At 40.9% G+C, this 23,006-nt stretch overlaps 1 protein-coding gene across 2 annotated transcripts in view; it reads left to right on the top strand.

Annotated features, from left to right (window-relative positions):
• The window catches only part of SSBP4 (single stranded DNA binding protein 4), a 375,270-nt gene extending 363,764 nt beyond the window's left edge, over positions 1–11,506 (top strand). Inside the window, exons 14-19 of one of the 2 annotated variants that reach the window (XR_012883594.1) lie at positions 910–980; positions 3,343–3,421; positions 5,571–5,599; positions 6,318–6,419; positions 7,625–8,985; positions 9,034–11,506. Coding sequence is in view for 1 of the 2 variants with exons in the window: in XM_075864484.1 (XP_075720599.1) it covers positions 910–980; positions 3,343–3,421; positions 5,571–5,599; positions 6,318–6,419; positions 7,625–7,654 (311 nt within the window). In the remaining variant the exon portion in view is untranslated. Of the gene's footprint in view, positions 1–909; positions 981–3,342; positions 3,422–5,570; positions 5,600–6,317; positions 6,420–7,624 lie in introns of both variants that reach the window. The other variant, XM_075864484.1, reaches the window with a different exon arrangement.
• Positions 11,507–23,006: the final 11,500 nt, after the last annotated feature.

A 23,006-nucleotide genomic window follows, 5' to 3' on the forward strand; every position in this document is an offset into this window, starting at 1 on the left:
AATTACCATTGAAATCAATGGTAATTCGAACGGAACCGTTGCTTTTAGTTTAATATTTCGATCCTCTCTTCCTCTGACGGAAGAGAGGTAAACGTATACTAACACTAGTGTGAAAGAAGCCTTATATTCCTCACCTACAGTATGTTTAGGTAATGTAGAAATTGTAAGTTAAAAAGTTTTTCCGGTTATGTGTAAATAAAGTTTATTGTATAATGAAGAGTTTTGCAACTTTCTAATATACCTTGTGTATAAATTCTTCACAGTTTTCAAGATGTTTTCATCTTAAAGAGGCTCTGTCACCACATAAGTGCCATATCTTCTACATGTGATCGGCGCTGTAATGTATATTACAGCAGTGTTTTTTTATTTAGAAAAACGATCAATTTTGACGGAGTTATGACCTATATTAGATTTATGCTAATGAGTTTCTTAATAGACAACTGGGCGTGTTTTTACTTTAGACCAAGTGGGCGTTGTAAAGAAGTGTATGACGCTGACCAACCAGCATCATACACTTCTCTCCATTCATGTACTCCGCACATAGTGATCTGTCACTTACTCCCACATTAACGTTACTGAAGTGTCTTGAGAGTGAATAGACATCACCTCCAGCCAGGACCCAATGTCTATTCACAATCCCGACACTTTGGCAACGTTTGTGTGGGACATACAGCACAGCAAGCGTAATCTCGCGAGATCACGCTTGCTGTGCTGTAAGTCCCACACAAACGTTACCGAAGTGTCGGGATTGTGAATAGACATGCGGTGACATAGCCTCTTTAAGCTTAAGCCAGTGAATGGAAAGGATATCAGAAAGTTGCATAACTGTCAAGTAGATACACTTTATTTAGAAAACCTCAGAACCTTGCAGAATAAGATCATGTAATGTTTGGTGTTTTTTTTTTGTAGACTCCACAAACTCCAGTGAGAACATGTACACAATGATGAACCCAATAGGACCTGGCGGAAGCAGGCCAAATGTAAGTAAGGTGAACAGTGATAAAGTGCTTGAAATGTTATTTGATATATAAATTCATGAAGGGTTATTTTTTTTATTTTATTTTTTATTTACGATCATTACAAATTGACCTGGCTGATGGATTCACTTGAGTCACATATCAGATTCCTCCTATGGCGTATGACCGTCATGATAACAGATGAACAGAGGTCCCTGCTGATCATTATAAGGGTGCAGTCACACGTGGTATATTTGCCTCGTATTTCCAAAAATGTTACAATGTAATCCTATAGGAAAAATATTCTGCAACTCGGACAGGTTTCTCAATTTCAATACAAGGAAAATATAAAATATGTCACGTGTTACTTCTTCCTTAGAACAGCAAATAATTGGGTTCCTACAAAAGTGATCATTGTATCTTCTCATGTGACTTGCAGTGGCTGCAGGCCTCTGAGGCTGGCAAGAGGTGGTTTGGGGGTTCGACCCCTAGAAGAATAGTCGATTTGGTGTTTTACATCAATGCTGTTTTATAAAAATGAGTCAATTATAACTACTGCAAAATTATACCAATAAAAATTATAACCTGTCCCAAAAAAACAAGCCCTAATGAGGCTACATTGATGGAAAAAATAAAAAAACGTATGGCTCTGAGCAAGTTTGATATCTCCGTATTCTTACCGCCCCTTAGAATACAGTTAACATGATATTTTTACCGCACGTTTAACAGTGTAAGAAATAGGTAAAAAACAAATGACCGAAATGTTGTTTTTTTTTATTTCCCCCACAAAAAAAATTATTAAAAGCTAATCAATAAATTATATGTGCTACAAAGGGTGCCACTGAAAAATACAGCATGTACGGCAAATAACAAGTCCTAACACAGCCACATCCGTGAAAAACGAAAAAAGTTATGGCTCTTGGAATGTGACGATGAAAAAAAATATATGGCTTGGTTATCCAGGACTCTTTTCTATTTAACTAATCTATTTACACCAATGTAAGTCACTTTCAAATTGACACATTTCAGATGTGCCCACTCAGGATGTGATCCCGCCGTAGCTTTCTCTTCTCCGTGACTGTGACGTCACGTACATTGTTTAAATTATGTCCCCTATAGAACAGCAAAGCCCCAATTTATGCAACGTCGTCACTCACGTGGCTACATGGGGCAAAGCGATTTCCCAGAGTTACTGTTCTTGCCCTTCAGAAGCCCTGGTGCATGCACAGTATCAATCCCCTCAAACCCTGCAAGGCTAGGAGGTGTAGTGGGCAGGAATAGAGAGAACTATAAGGTGTAGTGGGGAGGCTGTCAAGCAGGGAATGATGTATGAAGGCAGTTTAGGAATAGATGTGCCCTGAACACGGAGGTCCCAAACCGGAGTGAGGGGCACATGTCTGGAAGAAGGTGTCATGAAAAAAAAAGGGTATGCATTTGTCTTTATTTTAAGAGGCTCTGTCACCAGATTATCAAATCCCCATCTCCTATTGCATGTGATTGGCGCTGCAATGTAGATAACAGTAACGTGTTATTTTTTTTTTAAACGATCATTTTTGGCCAAGTTATGAGCTATTTTATATTTATGCAAATGAGCCTTTCTAATGGACAACTGGGCGTGTTTTCTCTTATTTCCAACTGGGCGTGTATTGTGTTTGTAACATCTGGGCGTGTTTACTTGTTTTAATAACTGGGCGTTGTGAATAGAAGTGTATGATGCTGACATATGATGCTGACAAACACTTCTATTCACAACGCCCAGCTAGTAAAACATGTAAACACGCCCAGATGTTACACACACAATACACGCCCAGTTGGAAATAAGAGAAAACACGCCCAGTTGGAAATAAGAAAGGCTCATTTGCATAAATATAAAATTGCTCATAACTTGGCCAAAAATGATCGTTTTAAAAAAAACAACACGTTCCTGTTATCTACATTGCAGCGCCGATCACATGCAATAGGAGATAGGGGTTTGATAATCTGGTGACAGAGCCTCTTTAAACACAAACGTTTTAAGAGGGATTTAGGAGATTTTAGGTCACAGAAAACCCCTTTTAGGGCCCAAAATAGGCCAGTCCTTAAGGGGTTAAAAGGAGTTCCCTGTTTTAAACAACCCCTTTTGATATTCCCTCTTGGGGCACGTTGAGCTGGTACAGACGATTCTCCCAGTATTAATCAATTATTGATTACAGGGGTGTCATGTAGTGCAGCACATTCTCCAGGAAGATCACAGGAATTCACTAGTCTTTGGATGACCTGCAATATGTAAAGGGTTGTTCAACTGTTCAGCCCTTTGGATGACTCCCTTCGTAATGACTTGCTTGCAATTGTCTAGAGCTTGGGTGATGTTGTGATAGATGTTTTGTGACCAGTGTATTTTTTTTAGTTCCCGATGGGTCCTGGTCCTGATGGCCCAATGGGAGGAATGGGTGCAATGGAACCTCATCATATGAATGGATCATTAGGTAGGTTTATTTATTAAACGTAATGTATTTGTATGCATTTAACTTAACATTTAATGTCACCTATGGTAATCTGAAGCAAAATAAATGCTTATACATCTGATGATAAAACCGAACATCACAACAGGAGAAATCACAGCACAAAATCTAATGTAGATAATCTTTTTTTTTTTTTGCAAAAGTTACTTCTCAGTCTTCTTAAAACAGTCATAAGGAAGAAAACATTGCAAACAGGAAAGAGTTATAGTAATGGTGTGATTTCGAACCCCAAGAGAAAATAAAATGTCATGAAATAATACAACATCCAGTATATTGGTGCTATGTGCGCACCGTTTCAAGAAAGCTGCATATTGTGTTGCTATAGTGTCATCTAGTGGCAATGACTCAAACTGCAAATCATCACCAAGAATGAATACTCTTAACATTTACATTGGGCATTTTTGCAATGTGAAAGAAAGTGCACATGTAATTTTTTTGCATTGAAGCAAAAAATAATAATAATAATGCATGTGCCGTTTTGAAAATAGTGATGCTTAATTTTAATTACAAAGTCAGAGTAAAGTTTGCAGTCCTGCAAAGTAGATAAAATGATATGTAAATGTTGCAAAACAATGATAATATTCCTGAGAATTTTTTTTTCCTTTTTAAGTTACATACCATTGAAGTGAAGCCTTGATTAACATTGGCTTTACAATCCGTAAATGTAATATACCGATATTATTATTTTTTGTTGTTTTTATTTTTACCCTCTGCAATGTCAAAGAAATCAGTTGCTACTGCAAACTGTCAAAAAGCAGAATATCTTATAGCATATTTTATAATGCATTTATTGTTATCCTATTCATAGTCTGGGTACCTGAATACATCTTTCTATTCATATCGTTAACACATGAATACAAAAAACAAATATTATATATAGATATGTTAAAGACCACATTATAAGTGCCCTATCTCCTACATAATGTGATTGACACTGTAATGTAGATTACAGCAGTGGTTTTTTTATTTAGGAAAACGATCATTTTTGACCAAGTTATGACCCATTTTATATTTATGCTAATTACTTTCTTAATGCCCAACTGGGCGTGTTTTACTTTTTGACCAAGTGGGCGTTGTACAGAGGAGTGTATGACGCTGACCAATCACTGACCAATCAGCGTCATACACTTCTCTCCATTCATTTACACAGCACATAGTGATCTAGCTAGATCACGGTGTGCAGTCACTTAATCACACACTAACTTTACTGATGTGTCTTGAGAGTGAATACACATCGCCTCCAGCCAGGACGCGATGTCTATTCACAATCCCGACACTTCGGTAACGTTTGTCTGGGACTTACAGCACATCAAGCGTGATCTTGCGAGATTACGCTGTAAACTGTCATTTACAGCAAGTTTACGCTTGCTGTGTTGTAAATCACACACAAACATTACCGAAGTGTCAGGATTCTGAATAGACATCACGTCCTGGCTGGAAGTGATGTCTATTTACTGTCAGGACACTTCAGTAATATTAATGTGTGTGTATGTGGCTGCACATAGTGAACAACGCAAGATCACTATGTGCTGTGTAAATGAATGGAGAGAAGTGTATGACGCTGATTGATCACTGATTGGTTAGTGTCATACACTTCCCTCCACAACGCCCACTTGGCCAAAAAGTAAAACACGCCCAATTGTCCATTAAGAAAGTCTTTAGCATAAATCTAAAATAGGTCATAACTCCGTCAAAAATGATAGTTTTTCTAAATAAAAAAACACTGCTGTAATCTACATTACAGCGCCGATCATATTATGTACAAGATAGGCCACTTATAATGTGGGGACAGAGCCTCTTTAACTAGACTATTTGGATTTTCATGTGTTAATGAATAATAATGGCTTTAAGGTATGTATCAGTCAATGACTCACGTTTCATTTACAACAGTAAACCTTTTTTTACGCACTAATAGACATGTAAACACCAACTTGTTGATGGTTTCCAGAATGCAACACTGTAATGACGATAAACTGCTAGATTTTATATTTGCTGCCAATGTCAAATGTAGAAATTTACTTAAACAATATACTTATTTTGGATATTTGGCCTATACTTTTTATTATTAAATGTCTTGAACATTATTATTAAACTTGTTTTTTCTTACTTACAGGCTCTGGAGATATGGATGTGTTGCCAAAGGTACTGTAATATAGTTTAATTGCTGTTTAATAGTCTTGTTATGTTATAGCTTTGCTTTTTACCCCAAATTTCATGTCTTTTATGTTTGTATTTTGGTGCTATGTAATGAAAGCATTTCATTATGTGTTCTCAGGGCCGTATTTACTGATTTACTACTGTGCCTATAGGGGGGGGGGCTGCAGACTGTGCAAAATGTACACATAAATAAACTGAACAATGTATATTAATGTGTTTATAATTTATGTATATTTATATGTTAATTGGGCTCACACGGTGCTGTGGGTGTGAGAAGTGGAAGGCTGTAGAGGGTGCTAGATGCAGACAGACATTTTAAAGCCAGATGTTACCTAAAGGTGGGGCCTACTTGATGGGCGGATTCAGGGCACCAAACAATCTGTGCCTACAGGCTCCTGAGGTATTAATCCAGTACTGGATTCTTGTAAGTGATGTCTTTCTATTTACTACTAGTACAGGTGGCATTGTTATTTTAACAAAACTTAACACACAAAATGATCACAGAGAAAGTAGGAATAGAGGCTACTGAAAGTTAGGTAGCTGGCACTTTCCGCTAATAAAATATATTAGAAAGTTTGATGTATTCACCTATACTACTGAGTTATGAATTTAAAAAATAAAAAATTGTATTGCTGACAATAGGTATGCTATGAAAAGTAAAAGTTTAAAGACAATCTTTTTGAGTATCAATTTTTCTTTACAGAATTCTCCAAATAACATGGCAGGGATGAATAATCCTCCAGGAACGCCTCGTGATGACGGAGAGATGGCCGGGAATTTCTTAAACCCCTTCCAAAGCGAAAGCGTAAGGGTCCCAAAGTTTAGTTAAGTGTCACACAAGCCCAGAGAGGACAGCTGAGTACACACTGCAAAGCAATTCTTTATCCTGCGTTTAAGGGTACAGTTACACGCGGCAGATTTTGTTGCAGAAATTTCTGCAACTGAAAACCCATTCCATACGCCTAAATGGGGTTGTTTCTGCAGCAGGTTCATGTATTTCTGCAAATTCCATTGAGATGAATGGAACTGATTTTCAGAAATTCCTATCTTTCCCTTAGTTCAGATGTGGCGGAATTGTCGCAGATTTTCTGTGTGGATTTCACACCAAAAATCTATGAATATTTACAGTACAAAACATGTGGGTCCACATGTAGGGGAAAAAAAATCTACGTGGAAATCACAGGATGCTGCGGATCTTAAAATCTGCAGCCTGATAATTCTGTTGTGGAAATGCTGTGGATTTTGATCACAGATTTTTAATTTGCAATGCAAACGGGGAAATCCGCAACAAAATCCACATTTTGCTGTGGATTTGTGGAGGAAAATATCTGCCAAGTCTGGGCTTGGCCTCAATGTCCACCTTGTTTTATGAAACATCTTGTAGTATAGTCGTCTTGTTGGTCCCTTTTGCTGTATGGTCATAAATGATCATCTGAAAAGAAACATATTAGATGAAAGACTAAACGTACTAGGCCTCATTTATCAATAATTGTCTAACAGGAAAAAAATGGTCTTTTTGCCCACAGCAACCAATCACAGTGCAGTTTTCATTGTTCAAGAGCAGTTTAAGAGTTGAAAGCAGAGCTCTGATTGGTTGCTATGGCCAACAAGGACAGTTTTCGTGAATATCCTCATTGATTCTCATTTATCAAAACTTGCTAACAGAAAAACTGTCTTTGTTACCCATATCAACCACATAAACATTAGAGCTTTCATTACTTAAGGGGCATGAAAAATAACGCTTCCTTTTTGTTAGACCGTTTTTATGAATTTCCCCCAAATATAATAAAAAAATTTCAATGTATTAAAAATACAACTAGAAATTAATATTGAAAAGGAAATGATGGGTTATGAAGTTTTTTTTGTGGAGGTGTTCACTTCGGACATTTAGATACTTTGTTGACGTGGCTGGACAATGCGTTACTGTTGACGATGTGTATTTCTGTGCTTTGTGTGTGAAGAGTTCTAGATACTTGCTATATGTAATTGACAGTTTTCTTCTCTCCACAGTACTCACCCAGCATGACCATGAGTGTGTGATAACCTCATATACACCAGTGCATTGAGCCTCTCAAGCGGAGAACTGTCAATGTCCAAGCAGTGAGGATTACAAATTAGTACATTGTATATTTAAAAGCAGGAAAGTTCCCACCCCACAGGCTCCTCTACAGACACTAAAAAATCCTTACAGAGCAAATGGACTGCATCTCTGCAATGACTTGACCTGTTGAACGGTGGTGTGGAAGAAGGACATTTCAGCCACACCTTGGGAAGTTCTTTCTTACTCTCCTGCCAAATCCCAACTTGCAAAGACAAGAGATCTTTCCGCAACTTTGAAACACAACTCATGAAGCTGGGGTTCAACTTTTAGCTCAGTAATTGGTTTAACCATCAACCTATATAACTGAAACCCACCAAGAATTATAGCTTGGCTTTAAAGGAGGAGTATTGGGAGACTTCAACACTACCATGAAACGTGGGATTTTTTAGTGCCAGGATAAAAAAAAAAAATCTTCTGACATTGAAGATTTTAAAACCTATATCTGTGCAAGTTTCTGATTTTATTTATTATTACATTTATTTTTTACTTACTGGATCATATGGAGACCCAAACTCCTGTCGTCTTACCTCCATTACAGTGTACATAATATTCATCAGCCCACAATGAAAGTCCTCCTTCTGCAAAGTGCGTCATACATCATCAATACGGGCTCTACAGTCAAGTAACTCAAAACCTCCTGATGTCTGCGACAGAACAAGATAGTACCCCTGGATCACTCTTCATTTTACTTCCTTCACCGGCACAGTACTCTGACGACATATGGGATAATAGATCTGAATGCAAAAATACCATTCAGAAAACACTCCTGAATTACTCTGTACAACATGGGTCTTATATAAAAAAGAAGATGATAATAGAGGAATTTGTTGTAATCTATAGTAACCAAGTATATTATGTATTCTAGTATAACCTAAAAATGAGGCATTTCTCTATATGGCATATAGCTGCCAACATTCCCACAAACTACAGTTCAGGACGAAATAGTCCACTGTGTCCAAACACATCCTAATGGCAGGTGTCTGCGTATCCTTCTGCGTCTTTATCTGCATACCACTGAAAAAACAATAGTAATGGATAGAAACAGATGGAATACTTACTAACAAGTTAACCTACAAAAAAATCTGTTACATTAGATATTGTTGAAGGCTATGTCTACCTTTGCAATCAGATGAAGGAAAGTAGCACATGATTGCAGGATCAGACTACACACAGGTGTGTTTGTAGTCTGTAACCATGGAAATACATAAGGCTGCATAGAAGCTGTATAAAAAAGGGAAGGAGATTTTTAATCAAGTCTATATGCAAAGTTGCTTTATTTTTTTGTGAATTCTTTATTTTGGGATGGGGTTGGGTGAAGGCTTCATTTTTTTTCTTATTATAGATGCATTGGTTGCAAAGGTGGACCTTCCTTCTAAATTTATTTAAATAATATGTCTTAGAGGCGGCTGATGAGAGTATAGACCGAATAATATGTTGTAACTATTGCGATAAGTAATATCCTCCTAGTTTTGCAGACTTTTTCCTTCCCATTGTTATTGGGAAACAGACCCATTGGAAATGCACAAATGGAAATTGTAACAATTTGAGCCTAATCAAAGAAAGTCCTGAAACCAGCATTTGAATTCTAGTAGTTCCTATATGAATAAACATACCAGATCACGTTCGGTAGATAAAGATCAGAAAGCCAGTTCTGTCCTTCTTTCTATGTATATCTGGAGCAATACTTTAGGCCAGTATGCAATAGTAGAAACCACATCTCTTGAGTGACTAATGTGCGTGTTAAAGTATAAGATATTGGGACCCCTTTTAATATGGAGAAAATGTCAGATTGAATATAAAACCGGGAGTAAGTTAATGGACATTTATTGCTGGTAACCGTATATGACCATTTCTTTCATTGTAAATGACCACGTGTCAGTTTGGGAAGATGTGTTGCAGTGAAACACTGGAGGATGTTATGTGAGGTTCCTGTAATAGCCATGTTTGTGTCTTCCAAGGTCTGTCTGTGTTGGTCCATTAACATGTCTCATACATTTTATACTTTTATCTTATTGTTATGTAGGCATCTGAATTACTCTGTGATGTTTAGATGAGTATAAGTAAGAGCCTCCACACAAGTATATGTATTTTTTTGGAGCCTTTTCATAATCTGGCACTTTAGGGAGGGCTCCAAGTAGAGTGGATAGATGTCTGCACTTATAGGGTCATTTTTCTTCTATTCTTTGTACTCTCTCTACAAATCTACATACACAACATAGCTAGATTAGGGAAATAATTGGTAATGGGCAGGGCCAGTTGGGAGGGAAAATGGGGCAATTGTCCAAGTGCCACCACAATCTGGGGGCCTGAGGGGGCCTCCACCATCCCTATATATATATATATATATATAATTCCTTTCTTTCAAAAAATGGGTAGATGCCACAAACTTAGAAAGGCCACCACGCAATGTTTTGCTCAAGGGCATTCTGAACGATGAGTCAGCCCTAGTAAGGGTTAATTCTTAGGCTCTGTTCACATCACATTTAGTGGCTATGTTAGTGTATATGCCAGGGAACTATCCCAGCGTATTTGCTGAACATAGGGCCCCAACATATGCCACGGTAAACCAGACCAGTAAAGAAAAAAGTTACACTGACCTATGTTCGCCAGCAGATGACAGAAGAACATTCTTTTGGCATCTGTGGGGTCTTTAGGGTCTATGGACCTATTCAGTGTTTGCGGCCGAAGCGTCTCCCAGCGCAAATGCTGAATGTGCACACCGAACGTGGTGTGAACAGTGTCTCACATAGCAAATGCTTTAAAATAAGACTAGCTGATACCTCTGCATCATTTCCACAAGACGGAGCCACAGTCTGCAGTAACATATATAACTCCAGCATACAGCCACATTTCATCCATTATAATCCTTTTCCTTGACCGGCTTCCTTTTTCATAATTTGAGTATTTAGCAGATTCATATTTGGTCCAGAGCCCTTTCTGACACACCAAATAGCAGAGCATGCTTGGAGTAGTTGTTTACCCAGCAGATCCACATGATGCCTATGCTGATTAACCTGACCGTTTTACAAATGAATATTCAGATATATGCATGAGTATATATATATATATATACTACATATCTCAAATACACTTTCATACAGGAGCCCCCTTTACAACTCTTAAATGGGAGGGTACTTTTTGGTCTGCAATACTACTGTGAAATATTAAACCAGGCTTATGAACCCCTTCAAGGCTACAGCACAGACATAAGCGGCATACAAGCCGAGGATATGAAGTAACTGGAAATATACTTCACGTGGGAGCTTTTTGCTTCCTCCCTCCTTTGGAGCCTGCAGGGGTTAGGGATGTTGTAAGGGGATATATGAACTGTCTCTTACATAACAGAGGACACATTTTAACTTTCTTATGAAGGATTTTTTTTTTTTTTTTTAAATCTAAACATAAAGGACCTCATTGCAAAAGATGTCTGTGCTCTTTTTGTTGTTTTATTGGATTTTTTTCTATTGTATCCCAAAGCAACTTTGTACAGAATTATGCTATTGACCCACATCCTTCCTATTCTTAATTTTTATACTTTTATTTTCTCTCCTGCAATGTCTGCGTTATTCTAGTGTGATGTAAAATACTGTAACATTAGGACAGGATTTAAAAGACAAAAAAATAAAACTGTACTGCTATTTGTTCTTTATATGATATGACAGTATTTGGGATATAAAGCATTCTCTCAAAGAGCCTGCTTTGTATTTTGCTCGTAGGGTTAGAATTCAGTCCTAGATTTTAGTTGTCCAGTGTAGGATATATATATATATATATATATATATATATATATATATATATATATATATATATATATATATATATATATATAATCATGTTATTTGTATGTTCTTTATATTGTAAAAATTCTTTAGACTGAAAGTTGCTTATCAGAAAAGAAAAAAAAACAAAACTGCATCAATAAATGTAATTTGAATTTTTTCATATATTTCAGTCGGTCTCTTTGTTTAAAACTGTCACATAATCCTATTAAATGATCTATCATCTGTTCAAACTATATGTATGCCCATGCACACCGCGATATTTACCATATGATGTCGGGCACAATGTTAAACCTTAATGGTAAGTAGCAACTATTGAATTATCTTCTTTTCAGCAATTGATGATAAAACATGCTGAGATGATGAATTATAAAATTATAATTTCCGAGGCCTCGTGCACACGAACGTAAAAACGACCGTAATTACGGGCCGATAGACTTCTATTGGCCACGGATACCTTCCCGTTTGCTTACGGGAATGTGCCCGTGCCGTTGAAAAATATGGAACATGTCCTATTTCAGGCCGTAATTACCGCACGGGCAGGTCCATAGAAGGCTATGGGGCTTCCGGAATTACGGGTAGTTACGTGTGTGCACCCGTAATTACGGGAGCATTGCTAGGCGACGTCCGGGGATAGTCACTGGCCAGAGTGCTGAAAGCTGATCGGCAGTAACTCTCAGCACCCGGGACAGTGACTACCGCTGGAGTTAATAGTATTAAAAGTAAACTTACCTGCTTCTTCCTCCAGTCCGCCCTCCCGGGGTGACGTTTCATCCCATGTGACCGCTGCAGCCAATCACAGGCTGCAGCGTTCACATGGACTGCCGCGTCATCCAGGGAGGTCGGACTGGATGTCAAAAGAGGGACGCGTCACCAAGACAATGGCCGGGGTACGTATGAACTTCTTTTACTTACAATCGCTGCGTTCTGCTGCGGAGACTCTGCCTAAAATGGCTGCCCTTCTCTCTATCCAGCACTGATAGAGAGAAGGGGCTGCCGATTAGTGCAGTGCAATTTTGCAGAGAAAACGTGTCCGTAAATATGGGTGGAATACTGGTGACAACGGACCCGTATTTACGGGTACAGGACCGTAAATACTGGTGGAATAAAGGTCTAATACGTGTGACAAAGGACCCGTATTTATGGCAGTATTTACGGGAGGAAAAAAATACGTTTGTGTGCATGGGGCCTGAGAATGTTATTCAAAGGTGACAACTTAATATAGCTGCACTTTCTATTGTCACTTTAGCAAAAATGGCTGCTGCAACAAACTAGGCAAAATCCAATATCTCTGTAAGGCCTTATTCAGATGGGCGTATTTTATCCTTATTTCAGATATAACACCTGGACGCCCAAATAGTTCTGCTAAAACCCTTGGAGGACCGGTGTTGCATCTGAAATCGGACAGTTAAGTGCAGGTACAATACTCCTTTCTGAATGTTTGACAAAGTGTATAGGGTCTTTTTTTACATGTAAAAAGTTATGCTAAAAGTGTGCAAAAGTATGCATGAAACGTGTGCAAAAGTATGGCTGAAACGTTTGCTTATGTTTGACACCTAAACATTTTTTTCCCGTTTCATCAGGGTATTACCATCTTGGAATGTTATGGAATATGGCTAGGATATGCCATAACATTCTGATTGGTTCGGGTCCGACCTCTGGGATCCCTAAACAATAGCATTAAAACCTGCACTACTGTCTACACAAAACAAAAGGTATTGATGGACAGATGTCTTTTTTTTTCAACAGTACTATGTATTTTTTTTAAGTACTGTTCATAAACATATGTCAAAATTATAAACTTTGGCATGCGTTTGGCCAATAGAAAACAATGGGATACCTTATTATACATTCCTATACGTTTGTTTGAAACAAAAATGTTTTTTCAAAAGGATAAAAACTAAAAAACTGGTATCAAAGGGGCCTAAATACATAAAACGTAATTACCAAACTTTGGCTAAACCACTCGAAAAATGTACTCACATAAGTTTATTAAAAAAAAATCATTTAAATGGCACAATTTTTCTAAATTTGCTGAATCCATTACCTACACTCACAGAAACACTGTATAATGCTATAATAACCAATGTCAATAATGTCTCAAGTTTAACTTACAGCTTATGGGCCCCAATACAAATTCTGTAACAGGGCTCCCACATACCATGTGCCATTTATAATACTGGTTTATTATATGGCAGAAAGGCCCCCTTAGGCATCAGGGCCTGGGTGCGACTTCTACCTTTGCACCATATATAGCTACACCCCTGCATTACATACAGTGTAAACATAATAATGTCCCTGAGAACCGCCGGTTTAAAGGTGAATCACCAAGGCTGGTCGCTCCACCCCCCCCCCCTTACTACTATGTGAAGTCATCATGCCTGTCTGGCACCTGCAGGTTAAATTATGAGACCAGCACCCCTAGTAATATCATCACCCACCACACACCCCAAACTGTGACATCACCACTTCTTCTGAGGCCTTAAAGCAGACATGACAGGCAATGTCACTGACACCCACTCAATATGCCTCCAGAATGGTCCAACTCTCATCAGCTGCTCCTGCGCTCCCTTTTCAGCTGCAGGTTCCAGTCGTGGCACTCAATTAATAGGGTTTACACCGCGACCAGAAGAAGTGACCGTGCAATGGGACACATAAGGCAATGTCAGTGGCATTGCCCATTATGACATCACCCCTGTGAGGTCATAACCCCTTTAACATCATCATCACATACACTAGTGCCCTACAGGGGACTCGCCAGCCATATCGCTGACAATCCCCCTATGACATCACCAAAGCAGTGACACTTGAGGTAGTCACCTGCGTTGGTGTCTCTAGCATAGGTCACCAGGATTCAAGGGTACAACCGACACAGTTGCACCTGTACTGACACTCAACACCTCCCCTTATGATGTCAGAACGCACCACTCCTCCGCCTCTAAAGTCACCACCCATTCTGAGGCCTTAAATGGGACATGTCAGGCATTGTAACTGACATTACCTATTATGATATCATAATCCCTGTGACCCCATTACCCTTATGATGTCATTACCCCAGGACGTTAATACATACACTAGTCCCCTATAGGGGACATGCCAGCCCATGCCCCTGACAATCCCACTGATGATGTCATCACATGCACATGTGCCCTAGAGAGGACCAACCAGTCCGTTTTTCTGACAACTCTGATGACATTAAGAGTGGTGATGTCACCAAGATAGAAACACTAGGTTCAGACCGTGCTAGATAGTGACACAACAGCGGTGTCGTCACCAGTTCTGGGGCCTTAAAGGGTATACATCAGGCGTTGTCACTGCTGTTAGTTATCTGTAGGCTCTCATTACCTCTGCAGGTTTACATGATCATACAGGGTCCATCCCAAGCAGGATATGGACAGTGGGACAATCCCTTTAAAGCTCATTATGTTCCCATGGCATATGTTCGGGTTGAAAAATATGAGGCTGATTTCAAGAGAAAACCTATATATAGATATTCATAGAGTTTTTGATTTTTACAAGTGTATTTAAAGTGTCTTTTTGAGGCGTATTTTCAAAGCATTTTTTGAGTCGATGGAAAATGGGAAAAATCAGCTTGTAAAACTGACACATCCCTTCTTTTTATGAAGCATATTTTTATGAGGCTTTTTTTAATTTAGCACTGTAAAAATACACCTTGTATGAACTACACAGCGTATTTCCCAATGAAATCAATGGAAAGCTGCTTGCAGGTGTATTAAATGTGTATTTTGGCGCGTAATACAAATGCTTAACGCGCTGAAATACGTCAGAAAATATGTCATGTGAACATGGCCGTAAAATTTTTTTTAATATAAACAGTATTATTTTATGTTTCCTTGTGAACATTAAGGGAAATTATTACTTTTATTTATTTTTTGTGTTTTGCTATTTTGCAGTAACTTTCACTTTGAAGTGAATAATTCTAAAAGGGTTGCCTTGTGTCTGAAAAAGTCTAAAGCCTGGAGCTGCAGTGAGGACCAATCAGATTCAGCATAGTATGTGACATCACAGAGATGGATAATGGCGAAGCCCATCATGAATATTCATCAGCAGCCATTTTGTTACGATACATTCAGAAGAAATGAAGTGCAAGTTATAGTGCAAGATATATTTATCATATGACTTTATATTTATTGGTCCAAAGACATATAAAAAGCGTCTGTCACCAAAATGCTGCTTTTCTAAAACATGTAATCTACTTTTCCTATGTATAATCATTGCTGCCTTTTATATATATATATATATACACACACACACACACACACACACACACTACCGTTCAAAAGTTTGGGGTCACACAGACAATTTTGTGTTTTCCATGAAAACTCACACTTATATTTATCAAATTAATTGCAAAATGACTAGAAAATATAGTCAAGACATTGACAAGGTTAGAAATAATGATTTTTATTTGAAATAATAATTTTCTCCTTCAAACTTTGCTTTCGTCAAAGAATGCTCCATTTGCAGCAATTACAGCATTGCAGACCTTTGGCATTCTAGCTGTTAATTTGCTGAGGTAATCGGGAGAAATTTCACCCCATGCTTCCAGAAGCCCCTCCCACAAGCTGGATTGGCTTGATGGGCACTTCTTGCGTACCATACGGTCAAGCTGCTCCCACAACAGCTCTATGGGGTTGAGATCTGGTGACTGCGCTGGCCACTCCATTACAGATAGAATACCAGCTGCCTAATTCTTCCCTAAATAGTTCCTGCATAATTTGGAGGTGTTCTTTGGAACATTGTCCTGTTGTAGGATGAAATTGGCTCCAATCAAGCGCTGTCCACAGGGTATGGCATGGCGTTGCAAAATGGAGTGATAGCCTTCCTTATTCAAAATCCCTTTTACCTTGTACAAATCTCCCACTTTACCAGCACCAAAGCAACCCCAGACCATCACATTACCTCCACCATGCTTGACAGATGGCGTCAGGCACTCTTCCAGCATCTTTTCAGTTGTTCTGCGTCTCACAAATGTTCTTCTGTGTGATCCAAACACCTCAAACTTCGATTAGTCTGTCCATAACACTTTTTTTCCAATCTTCCTCTGTCCAATATCTGTGTGCTTTTGCCCATATTAATCTTTTCCTTTTATTAGCCAGTCTTAGATATGGCTTTTTCTTTGCCACTCTGCCCTGAAGGCCAGCATCCCGGAGTCGTCTCTTCACTGTGAATGTTGACACTGGCATTTTGCGGGTACTATTTAATGAAGCTGCCAGTTGAGGACCTGTGAGGCGTCTATTTCTCAAACTAGAGACTCTAATGTACTTGTCTTGTTGCTCAGTTGTGCAACGGGGCCTCCCACTTCTCTTTCTACTCTGGTTAGAGCCTGTGTGTGCTGTCCTCTGAAGGGAGTAGTACACACCGTTGTAGGAAATCTTCAGTTTCTTGGCAATTTCTCGTATGGAATAGCCTTCATTTCTAAGAACAAGAATAGGCTGTCGAATTTACATGAAAGCTCTCTTTTTCTAGCCATTTTGAGAGTTTAATCGAACCCACAAATGTAATGCTCCAGATTCTCAACTAGCTCAAAGGAAGGTCAGTTTTATAGCTCCTCTAAACAGCAAAACTGTTTACAGCGGTGCTAACATAATTGCACAAGGGGTTTCAAGTGTTTTCTAATCATCCATTAGCCTTCTAACACAGTTAGCAAACACAATGTACCATTACAACACTGGAGTGATGGTTGCTGGAAATGGGCCTCTATACACCTATGTAGATATTGCATTAAAAACCAGACGTTTGCAGCTAGAATAGTCATTTAGCACATTAACAATGTATAGAGTGTATTTCTGATTAATTTAATGTTATCTTCATTGAAAAAAACTGTGCTTTTCTTTCAAAAATAAGGAAATTTCTAAGTGACCCTAAACTTTTGAACGGTAGTGTAGATAGATAGATAGATATGAGATAGATAGATAGATAGATTATCCAGACTGGTCAAGGTGGGATTCCAGCCCAACAGAAATTTTCCACCTAGAATTCTGCAAACACCTTCTCCAAGTCCATCGGAGCACCACAAATAGTGCCTGTCGGGCAGAACTGGGCAGATTCCCACTGCACCTCACAATCCAGAAGAGGGCGCTATCATTCTGGGCCCATCTACATAGCAGCAGGCAAAGTTCCTATCACCATAAAGCCTTGCTATACCAAGGGGTCCCAGGTAAACCAGGCCCCCCAGAACATCTCACCCTGACCCGGCCTGAAAAAAATGTCACTCAGCGCGGCCTCACAAAAGCCGAAATCAAGGAGACAATAAACAAAGGCCAAGAGGAGTATATCAGTGACTGGAGGAATGACATAAAGACATCCCAGAAACTGACAATATACCGGAGTCTACAGCGAGAATATAAACTGGCGCCATATCTGGAGAAACTGCCAAACCCCAGAGACAGACAAATCCTGAGCCGCTACAGACTGAGCGCCCACAACCTGCTCATCGAATCCGGGCGTCACAGACAAAACTACAGGCCCAGGGAGAGCCGACTGTGCCAAAAGTGCGACCAGGAGGCTGTGGAGGATGAGGCCCACTTCCTGCTACACTGCCCCAAATACTCAGCAGTGAGGGACTCTCACCTCAGGAGACTCTCTGATCTCTTACCGGACTTCAGCTCCATGGAAGAGGAAGATAAACTCTACATCCTGCTGGGTGAAGAGGAAACCACAGTGGGCATAGCGGCACAATATGTCACTGAATGCCATAGACTGAGAGAGATATGATATGCCATGGACTTGTATAACCCTTACCCTAGATATGTCCCTATCCCCCAATCCCTCAGTCCCTACCCCTCATTCCCTTACTTCTTACTTGCTTTGGCAATGCTAATATGTATTTGGTCCTGCCAATAAAGCTTCTTTGAATTGAATAGATAGATAGATAGATAGATATGAGATAGATAGATAGATAGATATGAGATAGATAGATAGGAGATAGATAGATATATATGAGATAGATAGGAGATAGATATTAGATAGATATGAGATAGATAGATAGATATGAGATAGATAGATAGGTAGATAGGTGATAGATAGAAGATAGATATGAGAGATAGATAGATATGAGATAGATAGATATGAGAGATAGATATCAGATAGATAGATAGATAGATATGAGATCGATAGATAGATAGACAGACATACACAGATAGACAGAATACACACACATACACACTTACCTTTTGTAGGTAGCTGGACTCTTCACATACAGTCTGGTCAAGAACTTGGAGCCTCTTAATAGGTCAGCAGTGATGGTTGCCTGGAGTTCAGTAGTCAGGAGGAGGGGAAGAGAGCCTGCAGATACAGTGCTGCCCCTAGAGGAGGAAAGGAAGAGTGCACACCAGGCTCTGTTAGCTTCTAGCTTAGCTCCGATATGACAGGAGGAGAGCCTGATGTAAACTTCGCTGACCTGCTTTCTGCCTGTACTGTACCGTCTTGCAGACTTCCTCCCCCTCCCCCCTGCTTGTCCCCGACTGCTGACAGCTAATGATAGAACAGCTGGAGCAGAGAAGGGACATGCAGGGCGGAGAAACAAGCCTGAGTCCTGCGTGATGAACACTGGTGTAATATTTACAGCGTCTCTGTGGTGTCCTCTTGTTTGCTGCTCAACCTGACACATGGTATGTGCGGCCCTGCGCGCCCGGCCCGGCGCCCCCCCCTACATAAGGTGTGCACGTGCTAAACCCTTAGTAACAACTTTAAACATTAAAAACACATCATTCTTAAATTGGCAAGTAAATTGTGGCATGCGCCACGATTTATTAAAAACACATTAACCATAGGCAATACAGCGCAAGAGGAGCCTGACTTCAATCGCGACACGGCACTCCCTGAGCTGGGGCCCGCCTGCCCCCAGCTCGCATCCTGTAAACAAGGACAGCCGTGCCCCCTGCCACGGCTGTCCCCCCAGGCAGCCGTCGGACCGTCGTCCGGCTTTCGTGACTGCCCAGGCCCAAAACATCCTGGGGACCTGCCGTATAACTAGTGTCCCCCCACGTGGGAGTTCAACCCGCCGTATAACTAGTGGTAACTCGCCGTGGTCCACCACCGAAACCGCTCTTAGGAGGAGTGCAGTGCCACGATCCGCCACCAAAAAAGGTAGGCTCCTCTGCCGATCTTACCTTTTTTACCCCATAAAAACTCCTTTCCACCAGTCCTCCAGTCCTTCCTGCAGACTGTTGTTAAATATGTCCAGTCCCACATCAGATAAATGTACGCCATCATTCCTGTACATTCCTTGGCACCCAAAATCAATGTCCTTGTGCTGAATAAAAACTCCTTCCGTCTCCACCATAAAGTCCTTCATGGCCTTGTTGACCTTCTTTCTCACCTTTTCAATGGCCGCTGTTGATGTTGCCCCCATCCAACTCCGCCTTTGGATAATTTCTGACCACAAAAACTTTACCCCCGGCCACCTTTCTTTCCATACGGCAACATCCACCTTCATCTTGTTAACTAGTACCCAAGCTTTGGTACTAGTCAAGTCGTTCCCCCCGGTATGTATCACGATCACCTGCGGGCACCCCCCTTCTGCCGCTTCCTCCACCAGCTTTCTCATCTGGAGCCATCGAAGACCACGTCTCCCGAACCACTTCACCTTGACCCCGTCGCTCGGCAGGCCTAGTTGTAATCCATACGGTCTCATCCTTGCCCTCTCCCCGGCCCAGTACACGAAGGAGTGTCCAATCACCCATACGCTTTTTTCCTCTGTGGGAGAGACACATGCAAACATTAATATGGCAATGGACGAATATAAGTGCGGAAGGCATTGGATTTCCATCTCCCCAAACGCTTAATGCTCCCCTCATCTGCTCCCGCCGCTGCTGCTTCTGATGCCGCCCCAATTCTGAAAGAATGTGAACCAATTCTGTCTTTTTCTAGCCCCGCTGCCGACGCTGTCCTCTTAAGTATCTGACAAAACTGGAACCTGGACAGGGCACTACCATCCCTGTGCTTAAGGAAAGCTCCTACCTCTGCTCCTCGTGAGACCAAATAATCCTTTACTGCCCCCACTGGACAAATGGGCCCCCCTTTTCTTAGCATAGTCACCCATGCCCCTTTCCCGTTTTGAACAGTCTTGGACTTTCTGATAAGGCACTTAACAGTTGCGTCATCCCATTTTGTGTCTTCGAGCTGTAACCCATCTTTACCCTTCTTTGAAGTGGACACCAATTCCCCTAACCTGAAAGCACCTGCAAAAGCCAATGTGAATGCAGCTTTAAATAGCAGCACTTCGTGCCTGTCTCTACATATGGCCCCCAATGCTGCCACCAGCCTCTTTACTCTGCCTGAGTCCAATGGCTCCCTCTTGTCTACTCCTCGCGGCTGTGCCCTTGACCAACCCTTCAACACCCGTCTAATTGCAAAAACCTTTGTAGGATCCTCCTCCCCTCTTACCTTTGTAATAAATGATACTGCCGCCACCAAGGTGGCGGCCCTACCTTTTGCTGCGCCATCCCTCCACATGTTACCCAGCAGCTTCCATAAACACTGCACCGGACTCCCGCCTTCGTTCCTCCTGAAAACCTCCCACTTCTTCCATTCTTTCATGTATGTCTTCCATGTGTTTGGCGCCAACGATTTTTCAACCAGTTTTTCTAGACTTGGGTCAGCACCTGCCAAATATTGTTAGGGCACACATATCCTGTCCGCTCCGCATTTGGTACTAATTGGAAAAATAACTCCCACTTCCCCCTTGACAAAGCATCCGCAATCGAGTTATTGACCCCTGGGACATGTTCAGCTCTGAAGTTGATATTCCACTCCATGCACTTCCCTACCAAATGCCTTAACAGTGCCAACACGGGGAGGGAGCTACTGGATAGATTGTTCACGGCCGACACCACGCTCATATTGTCTGTCCAAAAAATTACCCATCTGTTCCTCAACTGTTTCTTCCATAGTTCCACTGCTACCACTATTGGGAATAGTTCCAGCAATGTCATGTTCCTCAACCACCCCTTTTCTGCCCACCCGTCTGGCCACACCCCTGCACACCACTTTCCGTCAAAAAAGGATCCAAAGCCAACTGACCCTGAAGCGTCTGAGAACAATCTCAACTTCTGATTGGAGCATGGCTCCCGTAGCCAAACCCGCACTCCATTAAATTTCACCAAGAAACTCTCCCAAACCTGCAGATCGTCTCTTAATGCCCTTGTTATTCTAATTTTATGTTGTCCTGCCTTCACTCCTGCCGTGCTTAACTGTAAACGCCTGGAAAATACTTTGCCCATAGGAATCACCCTACATGCAAAATTAAGGGAACCCAGCAGCGACTGCATCTTTCTTAATGTCACCTTCCCGCTGGTTTTCACCTCCCTTACCTCCTCCAACAATGCTTTTACCTTCTCGACAGGTAACCTACATTGGCCTTCCAGTGAGTCTATTTCTATGCCTAGATATGACAACTTTGTTACTGGCTCCACTGTCTTTTCTTGTGCTATGGGGACCCCCAAATCCTGCAGTAGCGCTATAAACTTCTGTAACATTACCTGGCAAATTTCTGACCCTGCTGGTCCTACTAACAAAAAATCATCCAGGTAGTGGGCAATTGTCTCCCACCCGCACACCTGCTGCAAACACCAATGCAAAAACGAACTGAATGCTTCAAAATACGCGCATGAAATGGCGCAACCCATGGGTAAACATTTATCTACAAAAAACTTTCCCTTGAAACAACACCCTGTGTATTTAAAACTCTCCGGATGCAATGGTAACAATCTAAAAGCGGATTCAATATCTACTTTGGACATCAATGCCCCCTTTCCACATCCTCTTACCTTTTCTACCGCTGACTCAAATGACTGATAATGTACCTCGCTTACTTCCTTCCCTATTGCATCGTTAACTGACCCTCCTCTTGGGTAAGACAGGTGCTGAATCATCCTGTACTTACCCTCTACTTTCTTGGGGACCACTCCCAACGTTGATACCACCATGCCCTCGACCGGTGGAGCATCAAAAGGCCCCTCTATTCTCCCTAAACCTACCTCCTTCCACAACTTCTCCTCCAACACTCCTGGTAATACATCAGCCGATCTCAAGTTTCTAAATTTTTTGGACCCTTGCACCTCCCCCTTAACAGGTAATTTAAAACCAAACTTAAACCCCTCCTCCAAAAATCCTGCTTTTTCCCTATCGGGATAAAGCCTTAGCCACTCACTTAGCCTGTTTATGTTCACTGGTGACTGCGCCTTTTGCAAACCCGCGAAAGGAATTACTGGGTTTGCCTTCAAATTTTTTCCCCCCCGCACTCCACCTGGGGATGCCCTGCCCCACATTTTGAGCATGCGTGTCTAAATCTACAAGCAAACCCCCGATTACAGTTCCTTTCGTTATATGCCCAACAAACCATTCTGCCCTTGCTGACTTGGTTGGGCCCCTTGGCCCCTGTTCCCACCTGAGCCCTCTCTCTCCCCATCAATCTGGACCATAAATCCAAATCCTTCTGGCCAAAACTCAAAATCTTACTTCCTACCATCTTTTTCCTAAAGGCCCT

This window comes from Rhinoderma darwinii, chromosome 1 (assembly GCF_050947455.1).
Source record: "Rhinoderma darwinii isolate aRhiDar2 chromosome 1, aRhiDar2.hap1, whole genome shotgun sequence".
NCBI classification, from domain to species: Eukaryota; Metazoa; Chordata; class Amphibia; order Anura; family Rhinodermatidae; genus Rhinoderma; species Rhinoderma darwinii.